The sequence below is a fragment of the Echiichthys vipera genome (assembly GCF_963691815.1).
Source record: "Echiichthys vipera genome assembly, chromosome: X".
NCBI lineage: Eukaryota > Metazoa > Chordata > Actinopteri > Perciformes > Trachinidae > Echiichthys > Echiichthys vipera.
The window spans coordinates 26511341-26535752 of NC_139825.1; the positions used below are offsets into that span (position 1 = coordinate 26511341).

Sequence of the window (24412 nt, forward strand, 5' to 3'; positions counted from 1 at the left end):
TTCAGCTTGTTCGAAATCTTTATTGAAGCCATATTTATGTTTACAGAGTACCATATTCATACCTAAGACTGCACATTACATGAAATAAAAATACTTAAGATGTTTTGTGCATCATTTTATCCCCAAAAATTCATCCAGACCTTTTCGGTATCTCTGAAAAAGTTTTATGAAATAAAGTTCTGAGGTTTGAAAAAAGTTTGGTTGCACAATAACAATAAAAGATGTGTCCACATATCAGCCCTGCTTAGACTACTCTTGGCTATCACATGTTCACATATAGAAGCTTTCTTTCAAAGCAAAGAAAAATAAATTATAAATTCTGCTTTATGGTGGATACATTTTTGCCCCGTTTTCAGTGTGAAATGTTTGTCCACGAGTAAAAAGAAGAAATGGCTAGAAGATAAACAGTCAAATAACAAGTCAATTCATAGATATGGAGAGATTGTTTTGTTTGTGTAGTCGTGTATAACGTCTCATGTGTCTAACTGTCTTCCCCGTTCTCCCCTGCACCCTTGATGAGGCGTTTGTTGCCCCTCTTCCCTCCCGGTCCACGGGGCTTGGCAAAGGCCTGCTTTAAGGTGTGCTCCATTGGGTGGACCTCCTCGTACAGGAAGTCTTCTGTCAGGCCGTCACCGTTGTCTATCTCCATCTACCCAGAATAACGCACAGATTAAAGGCTTTTCAATATGATGAGCAGTTTATAGAAACAGTACAGTGACCTTGTTTACTGTTCATTATCTTTATATTGATGTATTATTATTTTATTTGTAGGTGATTTGGGTGACCTGTACCTTTTTGGTGACCTCCAGCTGGTAGTCTCTCTCCACATCGTCCAGTAGCCTGTTCTTACAGCTGGAATACAACATCCGCTCCTTGATACTGCAGGTGTACCCGGGCATCGAATATATGAACACTGGAAGGATAATAAGTTGTCACTTAACCGGCTGATATTTGCAACTTCACTGGATCAGATTTACTTATCACTTCCTCTGTTAAAGCAAACAAACAAAAACCTGTCTCGGGTACTTACACAACCCTCACAATGGATGGACTTGTACTTATATAGCGTGTTTCTAGTCTTCTTCTTCACAGAGACTTTCACACTGATGGTAGCGGACATCTATATACCCATCTAATCTAATCTAACCAATCACACAATTTGCCATTTGGGGTATCTTGCCCAAGGACACTACGGGTATCGAACCGCAAATCTATCGAATGGAAGACAACCAACTCTACCTCTGCCCCAATCCCTCCTATCTTCTCTAAACTATTATACACATCACAGCGGGGGACTACAGGCCAGCACTCAGGCAGAGATCACTTGACATTAACCAAACAGCAGTATAAGTACTGGTGTTGTCACTGTGAAAACACAACACACCTAAAAACACAACAATGACATATTGTCAACTAATAAAATTTAAATGGTTGACATGTTCATATAAAGTTCTTTATTTACACCCTGCAGATACAGAGCAACGTTATCATTCATGTGGAGTTATGGGTCCACTCGCTCTCGCTCTGTTCTGGTCTTCTCGTGCCTCATTTTCACCTGATCACTGCTGTTTGAAATAAAGTTGATAAGAGCTGAGAGACTGTATGATACTGAGGGTTGCAAAGGGGCAGAAAACTTCCATAGGAAGTTAAGCCGGGGAATTTTGAAAATTGTATGTATTCCACAAGCTCAAAAATGTGGCCTCAACAGTTCAGGGATCTAGAAACCATCTGTACACGTGATGGAGTGATGCACAGTGCATGCAGGGCCGTGGCCTCAATGTCCCTGCAGTAAGCAGTGTGCTATGTGCATGTGATTGAGGAATAGCATAGATGTTCTCAAGTGTACTGGTCAATCTGGTTGTTTTAGTCAAGATTATGCTAAAATATATTTTCTCCAACTATATTTAAAATCCCTGTTTAAGGGAATTCCAGGTTTATTCCCTTAAATTCCTGTTTATCCCCATGGAAAGGTTACAACTTTGAAAATACCCAGAGTTTTGCAACCACAATGATAATTGATAAGTACAGGGCATTATGTTACTTTCCCTAGCTGCATCAACGCCCCACTCACACCTGCACTGTGTACTGACCCAGTGCCTCCTGCCTCTGGCCCTGGTGGGAATGTTTGTAGATAAAGAAGTGGTATCTGGGTGAATCTGTGGGAATCCTGTAGGGAAGCTCATGGGTCTCTGTAGGTTTGGTGTGAACCAGCTCAATGGTCTCTTTCTCTACATCCAGCCTCTGCAACACCACAAACACAAACAAGCTTTGTTCAGGGGACAAGTCACACACACGTCATTTTACTGATACACAGTTTGATCCACACCCTGACAGCTTGTTATTTTTCTTTACAGGGAATGTGTTACATGTTGCTTGCTGTGTATAATTAGTCAAAAGGTTTTCACCAGCTGTATGTAGTTGATGCGTCTCTGCTTGAGTTGCTGCAGAGCTCGCTTGGCCTCTTCTTGTAATGGGAATGCAAGACCTTGAAGAGTCTGTGCCCTTTTGTCTAAGCCAAACTCCATTGTAACCTGATGGAAAAAAAACATAAAAAACATAGAAAACTCAGTGCTCATATATCCAAACACATGACAGAAAATTAAAGGGGACATATACTCATTTTTAGATTCATACTTGTATATTGTTGGGGAAAAATATGATGCATTGGTCAAACAGACCAAACTTTCACTCAGGAGACCACAGTTTGTTTCCTGTGTGCTACTGTAGTTACATTAAAAACTTCACAAAAACAAACACCCGCAACATTTTCCAAATCCTAACCAAGTGTTTTTGTTGCTTACACCTAACCACGCAGTTTTGTTTGACTCCATCTGTTTACCACATGTTCCCCTTGTTTAAAACAGTGACCGTAGCACGGCGTCATGGTTTTACACGCAGGACTTCCCAGTGCGTTGACAAGGGTCCTGACAAAACAGGGGATGGGAACGGGTTGGACTGGGTTCCTGTGTGTTCCTTGTGGGTTGGTAGGCACTCCAGATACGCAAATATATGTGCACAAGCAATGTGAAAGTGAGTTTTTCATAATATGTCCCCTTTAAATTCCAGTGAGTCAAATTTGTAACAAACCCTTGCTCTTGCTGTGGGAGTCCCAATTCGCCTGCGTTCATCCTGTGGACATAAGAGACTGTTTTTAAATCTCTTCTTGGTGCACACACACACACATACGCACGCACGCACGCACACACGCAGACACACACACACACACACACAAACACCGACTCGACATTTTGTGAAGAAGAAATTGTACTTACCCACACAACTTTATCCTGCAGGAAGAAAGTACAAGTATACATACTGAGTACACATAAAGGCCGTATGGTTCATATCAGATAATTTGTATTGTCTAAATTTTACCTCTGTGACTTTAATTCGTTGTAATTCCTGCTCGGCTGCTGTGAGCGGAGCTGGGGAGCAGCAGGAGGCCATGTGTCGCAGGTATCCCTGGAAGCACAGGTCGTCCTGCGAACAGCCACACAAACAGGATGCTACTTAATCACCGGCAAAGATCAGTCGTCATGCTGGAGGGATTTCACTCACCTCGACCGTGCCAAAGATTTCATCTTTAATGTGACCGCCTCCAAACTCTTTCTTCAGTGTGGCACGGGTTGCTGCATACACCATCTTCTGCCTCACCTAACGGGCGCCAGGACAGACATACAAGAACCATATATGGTTACTAGGGTTTTGAATTTTATGTCCTATAGTAACCGTTGTGTTGAGTGAGGGTTTGCTAGTTTTCTTAAAGTCCCCTGAACACAGAAATTAGTTTAACTTTGTGTTACTTCACTGGGAAAGTTTCTCTGTGTTCACTTTACATCTGAGTTTAGGACGTCTACGTACCAGCAGGATTTTGTTACATCACAAATTCAGCAAATCATGATCCTGTTTGCAACTTCAACAAGTTTGATGTGGAAACACAAATACACTGAGAATAGTAAACATCTGATGTCCAATAGTTAAACTTGAACATAAACTAACTGAACAATATCTGAATATTCATATGTTTTGGGTTTTTCCAATGAGGGAGAAGGAGAAGTTATAATTTTACAGGTATAATTTATCTTAGAGACAATTGCATTTTTTTTTGTACATGCTTTGTTTTATTTAGTTTCTGATCTGTTTTTAGTAATTTTGGATAGGAATTATAATTCAAACCTGTGCAATAATAATTCTGTGCAACACTCTGGTCTACTCTGACAATAACGTTGCATTTATACTGTACATTTCAACTAATATTAAAATGTATACTATTCTTGCATTTTAATGAATTATTATCATAATCATTTACACTGTTATATATTGCAGTATATATATTTGACATATATATTTCTTTTTTCCGATATATTGTTGTACATTGTAGTAGATGCACATATTTTACATATATATTCTATTTTTCTTATACTTTCTCTATGTTTATATATATTTGTATAACTGTAACAAAACCCAATTTACCCCCAATGAAGTATTTCTGATTCTGATTAAAGGTAGAACACAAACGCTGTGTGAGTATAAGGCAAGCGCTTTGTAATACAATATTTTTCAACTTCTTGAAATTTAGATACTTTTCTAATATGGTTATTTTAACAGTATTTCAATAATAACTGAGTTTTTGGGGGGGTCCTGCTGATTTTTTAAACGTGTCAATCAGCCACTCCAGACATACTGGTGATTGGTCAGGTGACCAGGCGATGAAGAGCCACTCGTATCCCTGTGCATTCTGAGAGTCCAGACGATAGAGGATGTAGCAGGGTTCCTGAGGCGTGAGAAGAGGAAGCAGGAACTGATCGTAATCCTTGTCCCAGCTGTGTGCTGGCTCCCTGTATGAGTCTAACACCAACTCCTCTGCAAACAAAAAGCGTTTATCAGCATCTTAGGGTTTAGATCAAGTCACCTGAACTTGTGTCACATCTTTCCCATCTCATGTTTACCATTTCTGATGACAATCTTCATTATTCTGATGGCACCTCCCCTCGCTCGGGCCAGAAACTCTTTCAGCTCAGATGTTGCTAAAGTAACCAGATATAATGCGGACAAGTCAAAACTGAGGATGGGGGGGTTGAAAGCAAGTGAGACAGAGTTGGTTAGGTAAGAACCTGAGACTCCACTTCAGGGAGAAAATTTGATCCACTGCCAGGTCGTCACGCCATCACTGCAGTGACTTGAACAGGGGACGTATGTACCACTGAGGAATATCAGTCTGAGCGATAAAATAACCTGATTTCCCCAAATTTTCCCATGGATAGTTAGTGTGGTACTGAAATCCAGATTTAGCCATTTATTGCACCGACTGCTTCTCTCTCACCATGGTTACCAAACACAGCGGCCTCATAAATGATGTAAGATCAGGTGAGAAAGGTGAGAGAGGTATGCTTCTGCCAACCCCCAACGCTCCAATTACCAAATGCCATAACACACATGCAGTTTATACTACAGCTCCTAAAACAATCCACAAATGCCTGTAGGTTTTAAACATTGTGAGTACTCGTATCACAACATAGAAGTCAGACATTTTAGCTGTGAATCAGTCGTATACTGTACAGGCTCACAATATCATAGATGTGGAGCCTTTACAGTCCACCGTTATTAAATCCACAGGTTAAAAAGTCAGTGAAGTTAAGGGACAACTTTATGATGATCTCATAAGAGGATATCAGAGAATATAATCACTGAGGGTGCATTACATGCACACAAAAACAGAAGAAGAACTAAAAAGAGCATTTAAAAAGCATTAAAAAGTTTGGAGAGAACTAGACTAATACACAAAAACACCATAATTTAAGTCCTCCTTAAAAAATTAATTTACCGTTAATTCCAGTTTGGTGTGACATCTTTCGTCCGTCTGCTTCACACTCTTCTCATGCAAGAAGGACCAGGTCCAGGTCTCTGTGTCCTCGCTCTTCTTGCTCAGCAGGTAGGCTGCCTCTCCACTGATGGCAGACAGATGGACCCATGCGCATCGGTGACATAAACGCCTTGAGGGGTGACTCGGGAGATTCCTAACACTTGAAATACAATCTGCGGAACTGCGGCTGATGAGTAATAACGCACCTGTCAGTGGATATGCCACCCTAACCACTGATCTAAAACTCTTCGCGTATCGATGACCACAACTTTACAAGTCTCGGTGGGGGAGCGTCTCCCAAGTCACATACTGTCCTGCTCTGTACTGTGTGTGAGCCCACGTAGAGAGACACTGCTCATGACATCAGTGGTCAGTACAGTGCTTTCAGAGGCTGTCAGTGTACCACATGTAAAGACATTTTATCACTCATTCACATAGAGGCTAGGTCGGCTGATCAAGCATGATCTCAAATGACAGTTAACAGAAATGTGACACCGAGTGACAATCTGACCGCTACATTTCAACATTGTTCAACTGAGCAAGAATGAGGGGTTTCGTGTACTTGTGGTTGGTACATTTTGATCTGCAAAGTTACGTTTTATAGTTCCTGAAAAAGTGAGTAGGGGATGGGCACCTGAAGTGACACCAGCATGCTATTCAAATATGAGAGTGTGAGGTTTCTTTTATGCCAAGATAACCCCACAGTGAGAGGTTAAGAGCTCCAGATGTCTTGTGAACAGTAGAGGAGTTGTCTCCAGAACAGTGAGTACTAATGGATCCATTACTGGCCACTGACAAAAAGATACGCATCAAGGTAACACACACGCACGCACGCACTCACGCACACACAAACACACACACACACAAGGCAAGGCAAGTTTATTTGTACAGCACAACAACAACAAGGCAATTCAAAGTGCTTCACATAAAACATTAAAAGCATTGGGAGAAATAACACATAAGACATATACATTTAAAACATATAAAAGGTAATTTTTAAAACATAAAAGATCGTTACAGGGGACAGGGGACACAGAGGAGACCTGTCCCATGTTTAGTCCTGACTCCGGGGACACAGAGCAGACCTGTCCCAGAGGATCTGAGAGGTCTTGATGGTTCGTAGTTGAGCAGAAGATCTCAAATGTATTTTGGTCCTAAACCATTCAGTGCTTTGTAAAACAGAAGTATTTTGAAATAAATTCTTTGACAGACAGGAAGCCAGTGTAAAGATCTGAGGACTGGATTGATATGATCTACTTTTTTGCAGCGTTCTGGATTATTTGCAGCTGTCTGATCGACTTTTTAAGGAGACCTGTAAAGACACTGTTACATTAGATAAATGCATGGACACGTTTTTCTGGATGAGCATACTCCCAGGCCCCCTCCAGGATCCTTGCCAGAGTGAAGAGCTGGTCCGATGTTCCACGTCCAGGACGGAATCCGCATTGTTCCTTTTCAATCTCAGGTTCGACTATAGGACGAACCCTCCTTTCCAGCACCTTGGAGTAGACTTTACCAGGGAGGCTGAGTAGTGTGATACCCCTGTAATTGGCACACACTCTCTGGTCCCCCTTTTTGAACAGGGGAACCACCACCCCGGCCTGCCACTACCTCGGAACTGTCCCAGACTTCCATGCAATGTTGAAGAGACGTGTCAACCAAGACAGCCCCTCCAAACCCAAAGCTTTCAGCATTTCAGGACGAATCTCATCAATCCCTGGGGCTTGCCACTGTGGAGTTGTTTGACTACCTCAGTGACTTCCACCAGAGATATTGACAATGATTCCTCATCAGCCTCCAGCTCTGCCTCTACAAAAGAGGGCGTGTTAGTCGGATTAAGGAGTTTCTCAAAGTGCTCATTCCACCGCCCGATTACCTCATCACCTGAGGTCACCAGCGTCCCGTCCTTACTGTAAACAGCTTGGACGGTTCCCTGTTTCCCCCTCCTGAGGTGTAAAATGGTTTTCCAGAAGCACCTTGGTGCCGCCTGAAAGTCCTTCTCCATGACTTTTCCGTACTTCACACCCGCTGCTTTGCTTCTGACACAGCAGAGGCTACAGCCCTTCTGGCCCGTCGGTACCTCGCAACTGCCTCTGGAGTCTTCTGGGATAACATATCCAGGAAGGCCTTCTTCTTCAGTCAGACAGCTTCCCTGACCACCAGTGTTTGAGGGTTACTGCCCCTTGAGGCACCTAAGACCTTGTGCTTCAGCATTGGAATCTTTGAACATTGCCCACTCACAGGATCCTGGGGGGCCTGGAAGTATGCCCATCCAGTCTTTATGTGCTTTGTGGCTCTGGAGAAGACATATGACCGGGTCCCCCGGGAGATACTGTGGGAGGTGCTGCGGGAGTATGGGGTGAGGGGGTCACTTCTGTGGGCCATCCAATCTCTGTACACCCAAAGCGAGAGCTGTGTCCAGATCCTCGGCAGTAAGTCGGATTTGTTCCCGGTGGGGGTTGGCCTCCGCCAGGGATGCGCTTTGTCACCAATCCTGTTTGTGATTTTCACGGACATGATATCGCGGCGTGGTCACGGTGGGGAGGGGTTGCAGTTCGGTTGGCTGAGGATCTCGTCTCTGCTTTTTGCAGATGATGTGGTCCTGATGGCATCGTCGGTCAGTGACCTTCAGCACTGACTGCATTGGTTAGCAGCCGAGTGTGAAACGGCTGGGATGAGGATTAGCACTTCTAAATCGGCCGGAGAATCAGAGCAGCGGTGGCGTTGTTGCAGTCGCTCTACTGCACCGTTGTGAAGAAAAGAGAGCTGAGCTGGAAGGCAAAGCTCTCGATCTACCGGTCAATCTTCGTTCCTACCCTCACCCATGGTCATGAAAGCTGGGTCATGACCGAAAGAACGAGGTCGCGGGTACAAGCAGCCGAAATGGGTTTTCTCAGGCGGGTGGCTGGAGTTAGAGGAGTTAGAGATAGGGTGAGAAGTTCAGCCATCCGTGAGAGACTTGGAGTAGAGCCACTGCTCTTTTGCGTTGAAAGGAGCCAGTTGAGGTGGTTCGGGCATTTAGTAAGGATGCCCCCTGGGCGCCTCCCTAGGGAGGTGTTCCAGGCACATCCACCCAGGAGTAGGTGGAGAGATTATATCTCCACACTGGCCTGGGAACACCTCAGGATCCCCCAGTTAGAGCTGATTAATGTGGCCCGGGAAAGGGAAGTTTGGGGTCCCCTGCTAGAGCTGCTGCCCCCGCGACTCGACCCCGAATAAGTGGTTGAAGATGAATGAGAGTGAGTGTTGAAGTTCAGGTCTCAGTCCATGATAACACCTAAGTTTCTGGCTTCGTTTGTGGTTTTTAGCATTACTGTTTGAGTGCTGATCGTTCATCCTTGGTTCCAAAAACAATAATTTCAGTTTTTTCTTGTTTGATTGGAAAATTCTGCTCCATCAAATCGTTGATCTACTCGATGCATCTGCTCAGTGCTTGTATTTGACTATAGTCGCCTGGTGATATAGTTATGTAGATTTGTGTGTCGTCTGCATAGCTGTGTTAACATATGTTGCTGTTTTTTATGATCTGAGTTGCAGCATGTAGATATTAAATAGAAGAGGCCCCAGAATGGAGCCTTGGGGAACTCCACATGTAATTTTTGCCCGCTCAGATGTGTATTTACCTATAGACACAGAGTAGTCACTGTCCTCCAAGTAGGCTTCAAACCATTTTAATGCTGTGCCAGAAAGTCCCACACAGTTTTCCAGATGGTCTAGAAATATGTTGTGATCGACGTGGATGTCATTGAAGACCTTAACAAGAGCCGTCTCAGTGCTGTGGTGTGGTCTGAATCCTGACTGGAAAACATCAGAAAAGCTGTTCATTATCATTAAGTTGTTCAGCTGCTTAAAAACAGCTTTTTCAATGATTTTGCTGAGGAATTGGAGGTTTGATATTGGTCTATAATTGTTTATCAGTGAGGTGTCTAAATTGTTCTTCTTTAAGATTGGCTTGATAACAGCAGTTTTCAGGGCCTGTGGGAAGACACCTGAAAGAAGAGACGTGTTTACAATCCATAGAAGATCTGAGGCCATGCAGTTTGATACATCTTTGAAAAGGTCTGTGGGGAGAATATCGAGGTAGTAGGAGGAGGATTTCAGATTATCAGAATCAGAATCAGAAATTCTTTAATAATCCTAGGGGGATTCTGTTTTATTTTTCAGTAGAGCCGGACGGATGGTGTTGAATGCACTGGAGAAGTCAAAGAACGTGACTCTCACAGTGCTTGCAGGCTTTTCCAGATGATTGTAGACTCTGTTCAGCAGGTAGGTGATGCAATCCTCAAGTCCCAGGCGGGGCTGGTAGGCGAACTGTAGTGGATCAGTGAAGTGCCTGACCATAGGCCTTAGCTGCTCCAGGAAGAGTCTCTCCATGGTCTTCATGATGTGGGACATCAGGGCCACTGGTCTGTAGTCCTGAGGGCCACTGGGACGCAGCGTCTTCGGCACAGGCATGAGGCAGGATGTCTTCCACAGCACAGGGACCCTCTGGAGGTGCAGGCTCAGGCTGAAGACTTGACTCAGTACTCCACACAGCTGGGGGGCACAGGCTTTAAGCATCCTGGGAAATACACCATCGGGACCTGCAGCTTTGCGAGAGTGGAGTCTCGTCAATGGTCTTCTCAGCAGGTCAGGCGTGAAAGAAACTGTAGAGGTGTCCGTCGGGGGAGGGCCCGGTGATTGTTCTCATGCCACATCACACATCCCTGATGTTGTTTCGCTGGAGTTTGTTCTCCAGCTTTCTCCTATGATTGTCTTTAGCCTCCCTGATTTTAAGTCTGAGAACTCCTTGCACTCTCCTCACCTCATCACGGTTGCCATCACTGAATGCTCTCTTCTTTTCAATAAGGATGGCCTTAATGTCCTTGGTGATCTAAGGTTTATTGTTGGCATAGAAGGTTACAGTCCGAGCTGGGACATTGCAGTCCACACAAATGCTGATGACATTGATGCACTCAGTGAGCCCATTAATGTCCTCCCCGTGTGGCTCACAAAGTGCAGGCTAGTCAGTCACTTCAAAGCAGCCCTGCAGTGTCTCATAAGCCAGACCACCTCCTCACAGTCCTTGTGGTCGTAGGCTTCCTCTTCACCAGAGGCACATAGCAGGGTTTGAGGTGAACCAGGTTATGATCTGACCTGCCCAGAGGGGGGAGAGAAGAGGAGATGTATGCATCCTTAATGTTAGCATCAGGTCCAGAGTCCCTCCTCTCTGGTAGGACAGCTAACGTACTGTTGGAAGGTCGGCAGAACTCTATCCAAGGTGACATAGTTAAAGTCTCCCGACATGATTATGAGGGCACTGGGGTGTTGAGTCTGGAGTCTGGAGATGGTGGTGTGTATGATGCTGCAGGCAGATGTTGGGTTTGCAGTGGGAGGGATGTACAGAACAATGGTGATGACATGTGGGATCTCTCTAGGCAGACGGTACGGAAGGAGTCTAACGGCCAGCCGTTCAACATCCGGGCTACAGAGCTGTTCTTGGACGGTGATATGACCACGATAACACCATCTGCTGTTTACGAGAATGGCAAGCCCCCCTCCTTTCCTCTTACCGCTCTTGGTGCAATCCCAGTCAGCCCAAATGGGGTGGAAGCCATCCACGGAGACGTTCTGGTCCGTAATGTCCCTGTGCAGCCAAGTGCTCGTGAAACACATAGGACTGCTCTCACAGCACTCCGGGTGGCTCCGCGTTAGCGGCGTCAGTTCATCTATTTTGTTGTACAGAGGCCGTACATTGCTCCTAACAACAGAGGGGAGGCACGGCTTAAATCTTCTCCTCATCATAAGCCCACCCCTTCTCGACCCTCCTTCAGTTCCCAGACGTTGCTTCCCACCTCTGCATCCCCGGTGTTTTTCTCCAGAGTTCGGGTGGAATATCAGCTGGTCTGGCCACTATGCCGGCCAGCATTAGCACGATCAGCTGTTCTCCGGAGTAAACAAAGGCAGCGTGTACTGGTGGAAGCAATATTGATAAAAACAGCACGAAAATAAACACAAAAACTAGCGAAGTAACCTCATTTTAGAGGGCAGAACTTCACAGACCTTAGGGTGAAGAAACAGAACGAACAAAGGAGAATAGAAGTTAAGAAAGTTTTTAAAAAAGCAAACTCAAAGACCAGAGCAGTAACAGGCAGCGTGCAACTTTTGCGCATGTGCACTAACAGACCTGACCTGTTGTATAATGTCAATGAAAATTTTGATTTTCTTTCCGCCACGTGCGTTCAGCTTTCCAACACTCTCTTTTTTCTATTCTTGCCAGTGTGGCATTTCTCCATTGAGACCTTTTATTGCCAGGGACCACTTTCACCTTAGTGGGTGCAATGGCATCAATAATATTTGTAATTTTCAAATTTAAATTATCAGCAAGCTCATTTACTGAGACACAAGGGAGGATGGGTGTGGAGGAGAAGCCTGAATAAATGTTCCACAGGTTTTTTTCTGTGATATCACATTTTGTGATGACTTTTCTCTGAACAACACTCTTCACAGAGACATCACTCTCAAAGAAAACGGAGGGAGGTGAGAGAAAGATAAGTGTGTACCTGTGAGGTTACCTGTGATAGGATCATCCATTATTTACTCAGTGGTGAGTACACAACCCAAGCATCTATACATTATTCAACAGGACCCCCAACCCTCCTCCTCTACCACAGGAAGACACACTTTATGAGCACAAAAAAAGAAAAGAAAAACGCTCCTTCATTAAACTGATTAAAACGGCCGGTGTTCTTTCTCTCACGCTTGCGTGTGTGTTCACAGATTGGTTTACTGACTGAGGGACTTGTGTTTGTACCTGTGAAGTGAGCTCGTGTCAGTAACAGTGTTTGGAGAAGCACCAACATACTAACCTGTAATTATCTAAGTAACAAAGTGCACAAGAGTTATTCATCGTGTTTCATGTTGTATGTTTTTATATACAACAAGCAACTTTGGGACTCGTATTATCTCGGTCTTTTTTACTGGAGAAATTGTAAAAACACCTAAATTTTCTCAGTAAATGTGCCTAATTTATTGATTTAAAGCTGAAACAATGAATTAATTAATCAAGGAGAGAAAACTATCAACAAGTATTTTGACAATCATTTAATCTATTCTGGGGTTTTTTTTTCAAGTGAGAAGTACCAAACTTTACCGAGTTACAGCTTCTCAATTATACGTATTTGCTCCTTTTCTGTCGTATGTGATAATTTGGGGGTGTGGATTGTTGGTTGAAGATGAGAAGAAGTGACTTTCGACTTTAGGAAATTGTGATTCACATTTTTCCCCATTCATTCACATTTTATAGCTAAACCCTAAACAGTCAGATTAATCCAAAATGAATATAATCATGAGTTTGAGCCCTACTACTGTATGTCAGGATTGATCCGATACATGATAAAACTAAGGATGTCAAAAAAAGTTAAAATAGTAGCATTTGTTTTTCATCATAAAAAACTTTATTATCAAATATTCAAACAATAAAAAAACTGTTGAAACATCATTGAAACATGCTGCATGTTGAACTGCGTTTAAAAAAACTGAGGTATGTGGAATATATTTTTGTGTTGTCAGCACAGCGTCAACTCTTTTAAAAATTAAAAACAAAGCTCCAAGTAAAAAGTTTTAAATGTTTTTTTCCCACTGATCAGGCCACGAGGTTCTCACCAGGTCAAAGAACACAATCCAACAAATTACCCGACATCATGATGTGTTTTACAACGAGGGCACACTTTGTTCATGACTCGTCCAAACACGGGAGCCAAAATTTCTGTCAAGAGAACAGAAGAAGAAGAAATTAGAGATGAGTGTGTCCCTCAGCAGCAGCTACTTTACACGACAGACTGACGAGATAAGTGTGATCTCACCATGGTAGTGCAGCCACTGGCGAACGTCATGTATCTGGGGTTAAACTGCAGAGTGTTGATAGGTTCTGGATGTTTCCCATCCAGCACAGCCACCTTCATCCCACTCTCAGTGCTCCAAACGTGGACTCTCCCGTCCTCTGAGCCTGCACAACAAGACACATTTCAACACAGTCGCCACAGAGTTTGCACAGGAAGAGACCAAAATATTAAAACTGACGTGTTAGGGCTTACCAATCATAACGAACTGAGAGTCAGGAGTGAAACAGGCCTCCAGGGAGATGCCTTTACTGTTGTTGTAGCCCTGGAAATAAGCAAAGATAGGGAGAAACCTTCAAGCAATCACACTAATATACAGACAGGGGTGATTTAATGACTGTGTGTCTCTTACAGAAAAAGTGTGCAGCACAGATCCATTGAAAGCATTCAGGACACGGATCATCCCTCCGTTGGTGGAGATGAGAATCTGTTTCCCATCGTTACTGAATTTGAGTCCACTCCAGTCACAGAAGCGATTAAACCTCGTCTCAAAGGAGGCGAAGGGACCCTTTTCACAGAGGGATTAAATATATTATATATAATACAATATAACAGAGGTAACAATAAAGCAGGTGTATTATTCTTTTATTTTTAACCTTGTCAAAAGCTCGGAGGTCGTATAGTTTGATGGCTTGTGATTCCACCCCTGCAGCAAATATCAGCCCATCAGGGTCAAAGGAACATACAGGTTTCCCCAGCGGATTAGTCAACCCCTGAAACAAAAACACAGACATTAATCCAAAGCAGAAAAGAGGGAGTCTGGATTTTGATAGAGATATTGCAAAAGTATTACCACTATATTTAAGCCTGTCTAATTAAAGATGCATACATTGTTCATATAAATGTCTCTCCTTCCATTTAGTCTTTTGTGTGCAGCATCGTGTTTAACTGAGAAGGCAGATCCAAGTGCGTCAGTGGTTCCTAAAGCAGGTGTGGAGACACCCAGTGGTCACACGACAAATGCTTATTAAAAGGGGGTTTGGTAACTGCGGATTTACAGTTCAGTTGTAATCTGGGAATATAATAAACTATATTTATTTAGCACTTTTCATGTGCTTTAGATGGTTGAGCAACAAAAACATGTCAGGACCGCAATTTAAAAAAATCTGACTATTACAACAGTGTATATTGAAACGGAAATAATAACACAATACTAATAATAATAATAATGATGATTAGGATAATAATAATAATAATAATAATGAGGATTATAATAATAATAATAATAATAAAAAGCAACTTAAAATGAAAATAAAATTCCTAAAACTCATATAAAAAAACAGCTAACAAAGACAAGTCTGAAATAAAACAATAAGTCCGGATCTTAAGCAGTAGCTGTAATTAGACATGTGAGTAATTGCACACAGAGAGCAGAGGAAGTGTCATTTTCCAGCCGGACGACTCACTTGACAGTTCGGGGCGCGCAGGTCCCAGATCCGGATCGTTTTGTCCAACGAGCCTGAGATAAACGTATCATCAACTGGTGACATGGAGAGAGCAATAACCCTACACAAATCCACAAACGGAGCAAACTTTAACCATTAAGTATAATAAACAATCATTTTAGGGGAAGTAAAATTAGACAAGGGCAGACAAGACAAAGTGAGACTTAATGACTGTGGAGAAATGGGTAGTGTTGCAACTCCTTGGTTTGACATGTCATCCACTACACAACTGTTAGAGCATAAAAATGATGTGTATTGCAACTATTGATAATCAATTAATAATTTAAGTCACCTTTTGGATAAAAAAAAAGCTAAATATGTTCTTGTTTAATCAATGTGATGATTTTGCTGGTTGACATTATAGTCAACTAAATATTCTGAGTTTCGGACAAAATAAGACATGACAGGAGATTGTGGGCATTTGTTTTATAGATCAAATAATTTATTGATTAATCAACAAAATAATCTGCAGATTCATTGATTATGGAAATAATTTTGTTGCAGCCTTAAAATACATATACTTCGATGGTACTTTTCCAACCAGAGTGCATACTTCAGATACATACAAAAAAGCACATTATTATCCTTCTATTTTACTTTTTTTACTCACCTTGCAGTGTGTCCTGGGAAATACCTGATGTACTGGTTGTCAGTGAGTGACAGGTATCGGATGGTATCTACAATCACAAAATCAATATTTTATTTTATTATGTGCTTGTACTATATTCTATTTTATACTGTTTGTTTGGTGCATTTTTTCCAACAGCTGACTGTCAGTACTGAGTCATTACCATCTAGTTTGTTGGAGCTGTACACCACTGTCTGTGAATCTCCGTGTGTGTAGCGGATGAGGTCTACTCCATACTTCTTACTGTACAGGGAGCTTTTAGGTCTGAGGGAGGACAGAATACATGTTTTTATTTCATTGAAAATTAACAAACAGTACATACAGACAGTGGCGGATTAAGGTGGTTGTGGGCCCCTCGGCTACTGCTTGTTTTGTCTCAAGATAACTTTTGTCATGATTTGGCACTGCAGGTAAAAATTAATTGAATTGAATTAAAGGACAGCATATCTAAACCTGCCGATCCTTTGATCAGGTGGTGAACCACTGCCAAGGTAGGTGCAGATTAAGGTTCTCAGGGCCCCTAGGCTACTGCTTGTTAATTATTAATCATGCTTTATCACACTCTAGGACAGAAGAAGAGTCCCCAACCTTGAAAAATCCTGTCAATTTAAGAATTTTCTTTATTAGATCTTGGTTTAGTTTCAAAACTGACCTTATGAACCCGGCCACATGACGGCAGCTGATTGGGTAAATGTTTCCCATATCTATCCAATCAGAAACTCAATTGTTATTAGACTTAGACTTCTCTTTATTGATCCCTTTGGAATGACACCCGCAAGGAAATTGAATTAACAGCAGCTCAAGGGAGGTTTAAAAAAATACAGTATAAGATAACCAATAAACTCTTAGCTAAATAAATACAAAAAGTATAAAAAATTAAACAGTAAACAATAAACTCTTAGTTAAATATATATTTAGTAAGTGTAAGAATACAGGTAAAATAAAATTCACGGAAAATGAAATCAGATAAAGTAAATATACCGTAGATGAAATGTATAAGATAAATATGTATGACTGTATATGACAGAAATGAGCAGTAAGAGCACTGTTCCCTGAGGGGCTCCAATGCTGCTGACCACAGTGTCAGATGTGGTGTCCTTCAGCCTGACGCACTGTGGCCTGTCAGTGAGGTAGTCTCTGACCCAGTCAGGGGTCCACTCCCACCCTTCTCAGTTTGTCCTGAAGTATAGGGGGCTGGATGGTGTTAAAGGCACTGGAGAAGTCCAAGAAGAGAATCCTTGCTGTGCTGCTTCCCTTATCCAGATGGGAGTGGGCTCGGTGCAGCATGTAGTGGATGGCAACCACCACACCAACATCTGCGCAAACTGCAGTTGGTCCTGGGCGTGTTGTACCTGGGGCCTGAGGTGGCTGAGGAAGAGCCGCTCCAACGTCTTCATCAGGTGTGAAGTGAGTGCCACTGGTCGGAAGTAATTCAGCTCGCTGGGCCTGTTCCTCTTGGGAACCTATCCAAAGGGTAGGCGCTCTCTCTAGCTACAGGCTAAGGTTGAAGATCCGTTGTATTGGTTCCCCAGTTCTGCAGCGCAGGTCTTCAGTAGTCTCGGACACACTTTATCCGGGCCTGCTGCTTTCCTGGGTTGGAGCTTCCTCAGCTGTCCTCTGACCTGGTCTGTGGCTCCACCTTTCTCCTGTAGCTTTCCGTAGCTTCCCTCACACAGTGCTTCAGCTCCTGCTGTGCTGCCTTCATGGCCTCCCTGTCCCTGCTCTTGAAGCCAGCCTTTTTCTTGTTGAGGACAGCCTTAACTTCCTGCGTTACCCATGGCCTGTTATTGGGGTAACAGCGGACAGTCTTGACAGGGGGAGACCACGTCTGTGCAGAAGTTCAGTCAGACAATGTGTCATCCCCTCTATGTCCTCAGCGTGCGGGTCGATCAGCACATCCCAGACTGTGGTGTTGTAGCAGTCTCTCAGGGCACTTTCCCTCTCAGAGGACCAACTCCTGATGGTCTGAGTTGTCTCCGGCTGTTTTTGGACCAGGGGGGTATACAGTGGCTGTAGGTGAACCGGGTTGTGATCAGACTTTCCCAGTGGTGAGAGGGGAGAATGTTTTTCATGTTTCTAAGGGCCCCAACAGGAGGCAAGCTTTTTTTCCCCCAGTGAGGTAAATTTAAAAAAAAAAAAAAGTCTGGCCAATCCGGGGCCCCTAGGCACGTAAGGTATTTTGGTGATAAATGCATTACAGGGTTACTACTGGTCTATGTTAATAATTTTGGCCACTTACTTTCCCTCTCGGATGTCATACAACACGATGCAGTCGTCGTCGCTGCTTGATACTGCATTTTCACCATTTGGGCTAAAGTCCACACAGTTGACTTTCTGCGAATTTTCTCGATATGTTCTTGCAACCCTGAAACTTCGCAGCACGCTGTCTGTGATCTTCATGGCTGCAGCTTATCGTTAGAAATAGTGCCAAGGCTAAAAGTGGGCCTCTTCTCCCTCTGACTCAATGAAGCCTGGGAGTCATTTATGGTCAAGTCATGGATGAGCGATACCATCTGAAAGAAACACTGTTACGTTTTCAGAAAAACCGCAACAAACCCAAACGTTTGTAGCAAACATGGAGCGAGAAACGGCTCAAACGAAAACAGTGCGCTCGCTTTGCGCGTCATTATCCACCAGGTGGGCGGTGTTTAGCGATCACCATCACATCCAGCGGCGTCCGCGGAACGGGCAGGGGCGGGACAGCGAACGAGCACACCTAAACCGGAAATACGACGCCTCTCCACAGGAAGTCGTTCCTGCGTAAATAGTATTTTTTGATTTTGTGTTTTTAGTTATTATAGATATAGATGTTGTTAAATGTATACATATATGATTGTTGTTGTTGTTATTACTTTGTTCAATCTTTATTGACAAACATGGAGGTAAACACCACATTCTGTGAGTCTACAATAACAACAAGCCCGGGGGTCAAGGGGTTACCAAAAAGAAAATATCACCAAAATAAAAGATTCTAATAACATTTTAAAGCTCACTGGGATCATATGATTTAACATATGCTGTGTTTGTGTATATTTAGAAATGGAAAAGAAAAAACATTGTTTAATATTGGCAGCCAGCTGAGGAAAGCCTGGCTTCTTTCTTTTACAAAATGACTTATGTAAATAGATTGGTATTTTTTCTTTACACGTATAGTAACACTGTTTGTAATTTTAAGATTACACATATTTAATTTTTTTTGCCATGACTTGGTCCATTTTTTGGTGAAAACACGGCTTGACAAAATTGTTACATTTTTGTGATGTTTATTCAGACAATAAATAGTCAAATATTAGATGTTTTCACCAAAAACACTTTTACAACTATTAACATCTTCTTGCTTTTTAGTTGTTTGGTACAGAAGCCCTGAAGGGTCATATATTACATACATTGTATTTCCTCAGTTTTCCCATGATACGGAAAAAATACACGATAGTGTAGTCTATTAAATCATAGCAGGAAACATAACTCCGTGTATCAATGTCAGAGGAGCAGGAGAATACACCATTATATCTTTTTATTACAGATAACATTAGTGTGTGCCATCTAATAAGACGGTTAGCAAGGCATCAGCTTAATAAAGCTTAAATAAAGTTATTATAATTATCAGAGGCGTGAGTGAGCCTGATGTCCTCATTAACTACATGTGTTGTTTTTTACAAACTTTACTGTCAACAATATTATATTACAACAACATAAATACCAGTACGGGGAGGAGTTTGACAATGTGCACATAAATATACAGATTACAGTTTAATTTTATAACAGTAAATAACCAACTGAAATCACCTGTCAGTGTTGTCCAAAGTGTTCTTTGAGATATGAGAAGTCTTTACAGGCGTGGCCTGTCACTGTGATGGAAACATCAGGCGTTTCATTCATTATCTCTCAAATTAATCATCTATTATCTTGGGGAAACAGAGATAATAAAATGTATCTAATGTATGACGTTTTGGGGCTTCGGCAGTTTGGGAAATTAAGTTTGTACGCCTTTATTCTGAAAGGTCCGACCCGGAAGTGTAAAGCCGGAAACGTTGCGCATGTGTCCTCCGGAGTTTGTCGGTGTTTCGGGGTTAACTCACACCGACCTACGGTGTTCGTAGACCAAACTCTACACGATGAACAGCTGCAGGAGAGCGGCCTCTTCTGCCTGGAGCTCCGGCCTCATGGCCGGCTTCTCTCGGGTCAAACCGCGGACAAACTGCCGCCGGTGTCCGCAGGCAGCACCGGCCCTCAGCCGGAGCCAGGCCACCGCCGCTGAACAGGCTCCAGGCTCCGACACGGAGGAGAAACCTCGGCTGAGGGCGATCGATCTGGCGCGGAAGGTCCAGCGAGAGAAGACGGGGCCCCAGGCGGCGGCAGAGCCTCCTCTGTCCGAGCAGCAGAAGAGGGTGACGGAGCTGAAGCGGTTCAGTCTGCAGCTGCAGCAGGTGCACCCAAACGTGCTGGCCAAACACCTGCACAGGGGCGTGCTGTACCGGGACGCTGATGTAGTGGTCATCAACAAACCGTACGGTGTTCCTGTCAGAGGTGAACCCACAGGAGACTGTGCATAGAAAAGATAATCAACAAAATTCAGTTTTTTTAGTTAGAAGAGTTTCATGGCTGTGTTTCCGTTTATGTCTCTATGTTTAGCCCATTTTTTACTATTTAATGCATTTATTTTAATGTCAAGCACTGTGGTTCCTATCTGTGAAAGGTGCTATATAAATAAACTTTACTTACTCACTTAAAATAATCAACTTTCACTCACCTAATTGATTAATCACCTAATCATTTCAGCTCTAAAGAAATAAGGCTACTGTAAATTCATGATTTTGTTATAACCAAATCCCTTAAAATTCGCAACACAAACTTTATACTCAAAATTAAATCAGTGTAATAATTAAATAATGTTAAATGTCCACAGCTCATCAAGACGTGTTTGTTTGAATTACTTAAATGATTGATTGATTATTAAAAGCGTTGCAGATTAACATTCTTTAGATATAGGAAATTGTTTCAGCTCAAGTCAAGTTTTGGACTCTTGATCGGATAAAACTATCGACTGTATAACAACTCACTTTTGGCTCTAGGACATTTATTCATTTCATAGACCAAAAGGTTAGGGCTGCAACTAGTGAACTGATTAATTTCTAGATTAATTTGAAATGTACAAGGTGGTGTCTTGAAATGTCTTGTTTTGTCAGTCAAAACCTAAAGATATTCACTTTCCTATGATATAAAACAGAAGAAATCTCCACATTTGAGAGGCTGAAAGCAGCATTTTCTGCCATTTTTGCATGAAAAAAACGTTTCTGATTGACTGATTGTCAATAGTTCATCATTTTTCTGTCGATCGAATCCTTGCAGCTCCAAAAACATCACTGTGAAGATTACCTGATAAAACAAAAACTGTATTTGAAAACCTACATTTTTTTTTGCACAGCTGCCAATATAAAGAACTGCACTTTATTTAAGCCAGTGTTGGTGTGCTGTATATATATATATGTACATATATTGGTAGGGCTCTATTGTCTTGTAATAACTAGTGTACCTGCGGTGTAGTATTACAGTATCAGAAGTTAGCTGTAGCTGAATACATGTACCTTTTTGTTGTTGTTGTTGCAGAAGACAGTGGGGTCACATCCATCTCCTCTGTGCTTCCTGTCCTCTCCAAAATGATGGACGAGAGGAAGATCAAGTGTGATTCCCAGCTGCTGCCCTGTCTGAGGCTGGAGAAGGAGACGACAGGAGCGCTGCTGCTGGCCAGGAGGGAAGAAGTAGTGGAGCACATACTCAACCTTAACAGAAATAACCAAGTGCACAGAAAGTACTGGTAAGACGGGTGAGGGGTAGCTTGAAGGTTGTGCGTCGGTATCATCACACCACATGCTGCACTTGACGTGTTTCAGTCTTTCACACACTCGCTGGTGGTCCTCAGGGTCGTCACGGTGGGCGTGCCTGTTCCATCTGAAGGCGTGATCGACATCCCCATCATAGAGAAGCAGGTCACAGGCTCTCGGCCGCACTACAAGGTGAGTCTTCTTCTGCGGGTTGATGCTGCAGTAGTTAGTTTTCTTCTTTAACCTGTAGCCCTTTGAGATCTTTGATGAACAGGGCACTATAAATAAAATTTATTATTATTATTTTTTGAGTGCTGTAAAAACAAACATGTACCTGTTTTATCTTCACAAATGCAGAGAGCGGCTTTCTTTGTTTTGTTTTCTGCTGTTGGTCACATATAGTTAACCTGCTTTATGTTGACCTTTTACAGTTGTTTAAAGTAAATTACTAGTCAGTTATTATTATTAATATTGGTGTTATTGTAGATGTATTCATATTATATTGCTATCCTATTACATAGTACTATCTTTTATATTTTTATTGTTAGTTTCATATTCTACATTTGTGCGACTGCAGTACTTTGCCTTTATTTTTACTTCCTTTGTTTATTGTATCCATCAAATACCAAGGTAAATAAAGTCAAAACCTACTTGACAGTAAACCGTATATTGATTAACTTGTTATTTTTTTATTTTAATTTCAGATGTTTCTTAGTCCTCTTTTCAGAACGAATGATTCAGGCGACGGTGTGACGAAAGTCCGCGGCCATCGTCAAGCCCATGCTGCAGTAACCAAGTACAGAGTCCTGGACAGCAGCAGCGGTTGCAGCCTCGTGGAGCTCCAGCCTTTTACTGGTAAGACTGGTGCCTTTTTTTGATTACAGAAAATGATTGCTAATTAGGTTTGTTACATTTCTATTTTTAGAAGACTGGATAGTTTTATTTCTACATGTCTGTGTTCTTGTGTCCACAGAAGTGAAGCACCAGATGAGGGTTCACATGGCACTCGCTCTGACTTGCCCCATTCTTGGTGACCACAAATATTCCAACTTGAGCAAACTGGCACCACAGGTAAAATACGTTCACAATGCACCACAGAGAATACGTTCACAAGTGTCACATGCCAGTATGCATACCATTAACAATCAAAAAACGAGTGGTATATCATCAGCTGTTTCTTGATCAAAGAGAGCAAACTTAAGCATATTTGGTGTTAAAGCTGTGCTCTGATAGATCCCTGCTGTTCTTTGAACATTTCCTGAATAACTACTGCCTAATAATGTTGATTTAAAATACAACTGCGGGATGGCAAAGAATAATAAAAAAGGGTCTTCTACAAACCGATGTGACTGTATGTTTGGCATCAAAGCAACAGTAGGTAAAAAGCAAAAAAAGTTCTCCCGCTCTGAAATGACCTGTGCTTAGCCAAAGTCTCCCGTCACAGCTCAAAAACAGTAAGAGGAGGTGCAGAAGTCTTTTTTTTTTGTCAGAAATTCTGACAAATTTTTTATTTTTTTTTGCCCAACACCACCAACATTAAGCTGCCTGCCCCAAGTTTAGTTACATTGTTAACTGTCCCACTAGGTGCTGGGGATGAACCAACCAGCATCTTGTACGTTCATCTCCACCCCACATAGCAAACATATTGATGAAATGTCTTATTGTTCCGCTTTAAGGTTGTGGCCTTTGGGAAATCAGCAACTCGTGATCTCACTGATCCTCAAACCCACCCTACTGGCATCCAAAACAGTGCCTCTTTAAAACAGATGGATCATGCTTTAATTCAATAACACGTCGAGTACGGAAAGTTTTTGGTTACTTGCACCTATAATATTATTTAATTATTAAACATCGACAAACAGGAAAGGAGAAGCGACATTTCTGCCACATTTGTAACTTCTATAATAAATCTGCTCATTTTGGTACACAGAAATTACCGGAACGTGTGCTGGAAAAGCTTGGACTGGAACAAAGCAAAGCCCGGCATCTTCCTCTCCATGTGCTCTCTCGACAGCTGACGCTGCCAGGAACCAATCAAACCAACGTAACGGTGTCCTGTCCCCTGCCTAAATACTTCTCACAGACACTGAGTCGCCTGCATTTAACTCTTCCTGATAAAAAGGACGTTGAATAACCACATCTAAGTGATGTCTAAATGTCGTGGGTATCGGTTGTGAAAGAATTCAGACTGCAATGTGGGGGAGAAAAGTGTATCGTGTGAACCATTCGAGTGGAATTATATTGAACTGGGTTATTTCAATTCAATGTATTTATTGTGAGGTTCTGTAAAATGATCAAATGGAAAATGACTGTACAGTGATATACAACTTGTTTTTTTATTAAAAAACAATTGAAGCAGAACTGTACAGTATCACAACTATTTTTGTCAATGTAGTTAATTCAGATGTAGAATACAATAGAACAGAATAGAAATACTTTATTGATCCCAAGCTGGGAAATTGCAGTACATGTCATCTCATGGGAGGCACCATTAGGAGATGGGTGCCGTTGGTGTGACAAGTCCTTTTTGAATAAGCCCCACAACTAATTCTTGTTTCAAATGTTGCAGACAACACGGCGCTTTCCACCTCTGAATTGCTTGTCATGACCTTTTTGATACAAGGATTAGTTTTGTGTTAGCTAAACAAAGGTGTTTCCATCGCCATGTCCTGTTTTGTAACCTACTATACATACATACTGGAAATAAATTGGCAAGAATCCTTGGTGGGTGTTTACATCACTAGTTTTGACCTGAGAAATATGTTTCCAATCTC

The 24412-nt window shown here is 42.3% G+C and overlaps 3 protein-coding genes across 3 annotated transcripts; 1 reads left to right on the forward strand and 2 right to left on the reverse strand.

Annotated features, from left to right (window-relative positions):
- Positions 1–481: 481 nt before the first annotated feature.
- twf2b (twinfilin actin-binding protein 2b) lies at positions 482–5849 on the reverse strand (the record flags this gene model as incomplete). Its single annotated transcript, XM_083939919.1, has 9 exons — positions 482–649; positions 792–913; positions 2091–2241; positions 2406–2531; positions 3376–3480; positions 3559–3654; positions 4685–4863; positions 4950–5027; positions 5825–5849. The coding sequence occupies 9 exons, from the start codon at positions 5847–5849 to the stop codon at positions 482–484; spliced, it is 1050 nt and encodes a 349-aa protein (XP_083796045.1).
- Positions 5850–13286: 7437 nt separating this feature from the next.
- LOC310966109 (WD repeat-containing protein 82-like) lies at positions 13287–18366 on the reverse strand. Its single transcript, XM_083939922.1, has 9 exons — positions 18056–18366; positions 15980–16080; positions 15799–15865; positions 15150–15249; positions 14340–14456; positions 14096–14251; positions 13939–14008; positions 13708–13850; positions 13287–13610 (listed from the first exon to the last, which is right to left on the reverse strand). Exons 1-9 carry the CDS (start codon positions 18214–18216, stop codon positions 13578–13580), a joined length of 948 nt encoding a protein of 315 aa, XP_083796048.1. The 5' UTR covers positions 18217–18366; the 3' UTR covers positions 13287–13577.
- A 1501-nt stretch (positions 18367–19867) lies between these two features.
- rpusd4 (RNA pseudouridine synthase D4) lies at positions 19868–23787 on the forward strand. The gene is made up of 6 exons (XM_083939395.1): positions 19868–20343; positions 21424–21631; positions 21737–21830; positions 22343–22493; positions 22612–22709; positions 23569–23787. The coding sequence occupies exons 1-6, from the start codon at positions 19932–19934 to the stop codon at positions 23770–23772; spliced, it is 1167 nt and encodes a 388-aa protein (XP_083795521.1). The 5' UTR covers positions 19868–19931; the 3' UTR covers positions 23773–23787.
- Positions 23788–24412: the final 625 nt, after the last annotated feature.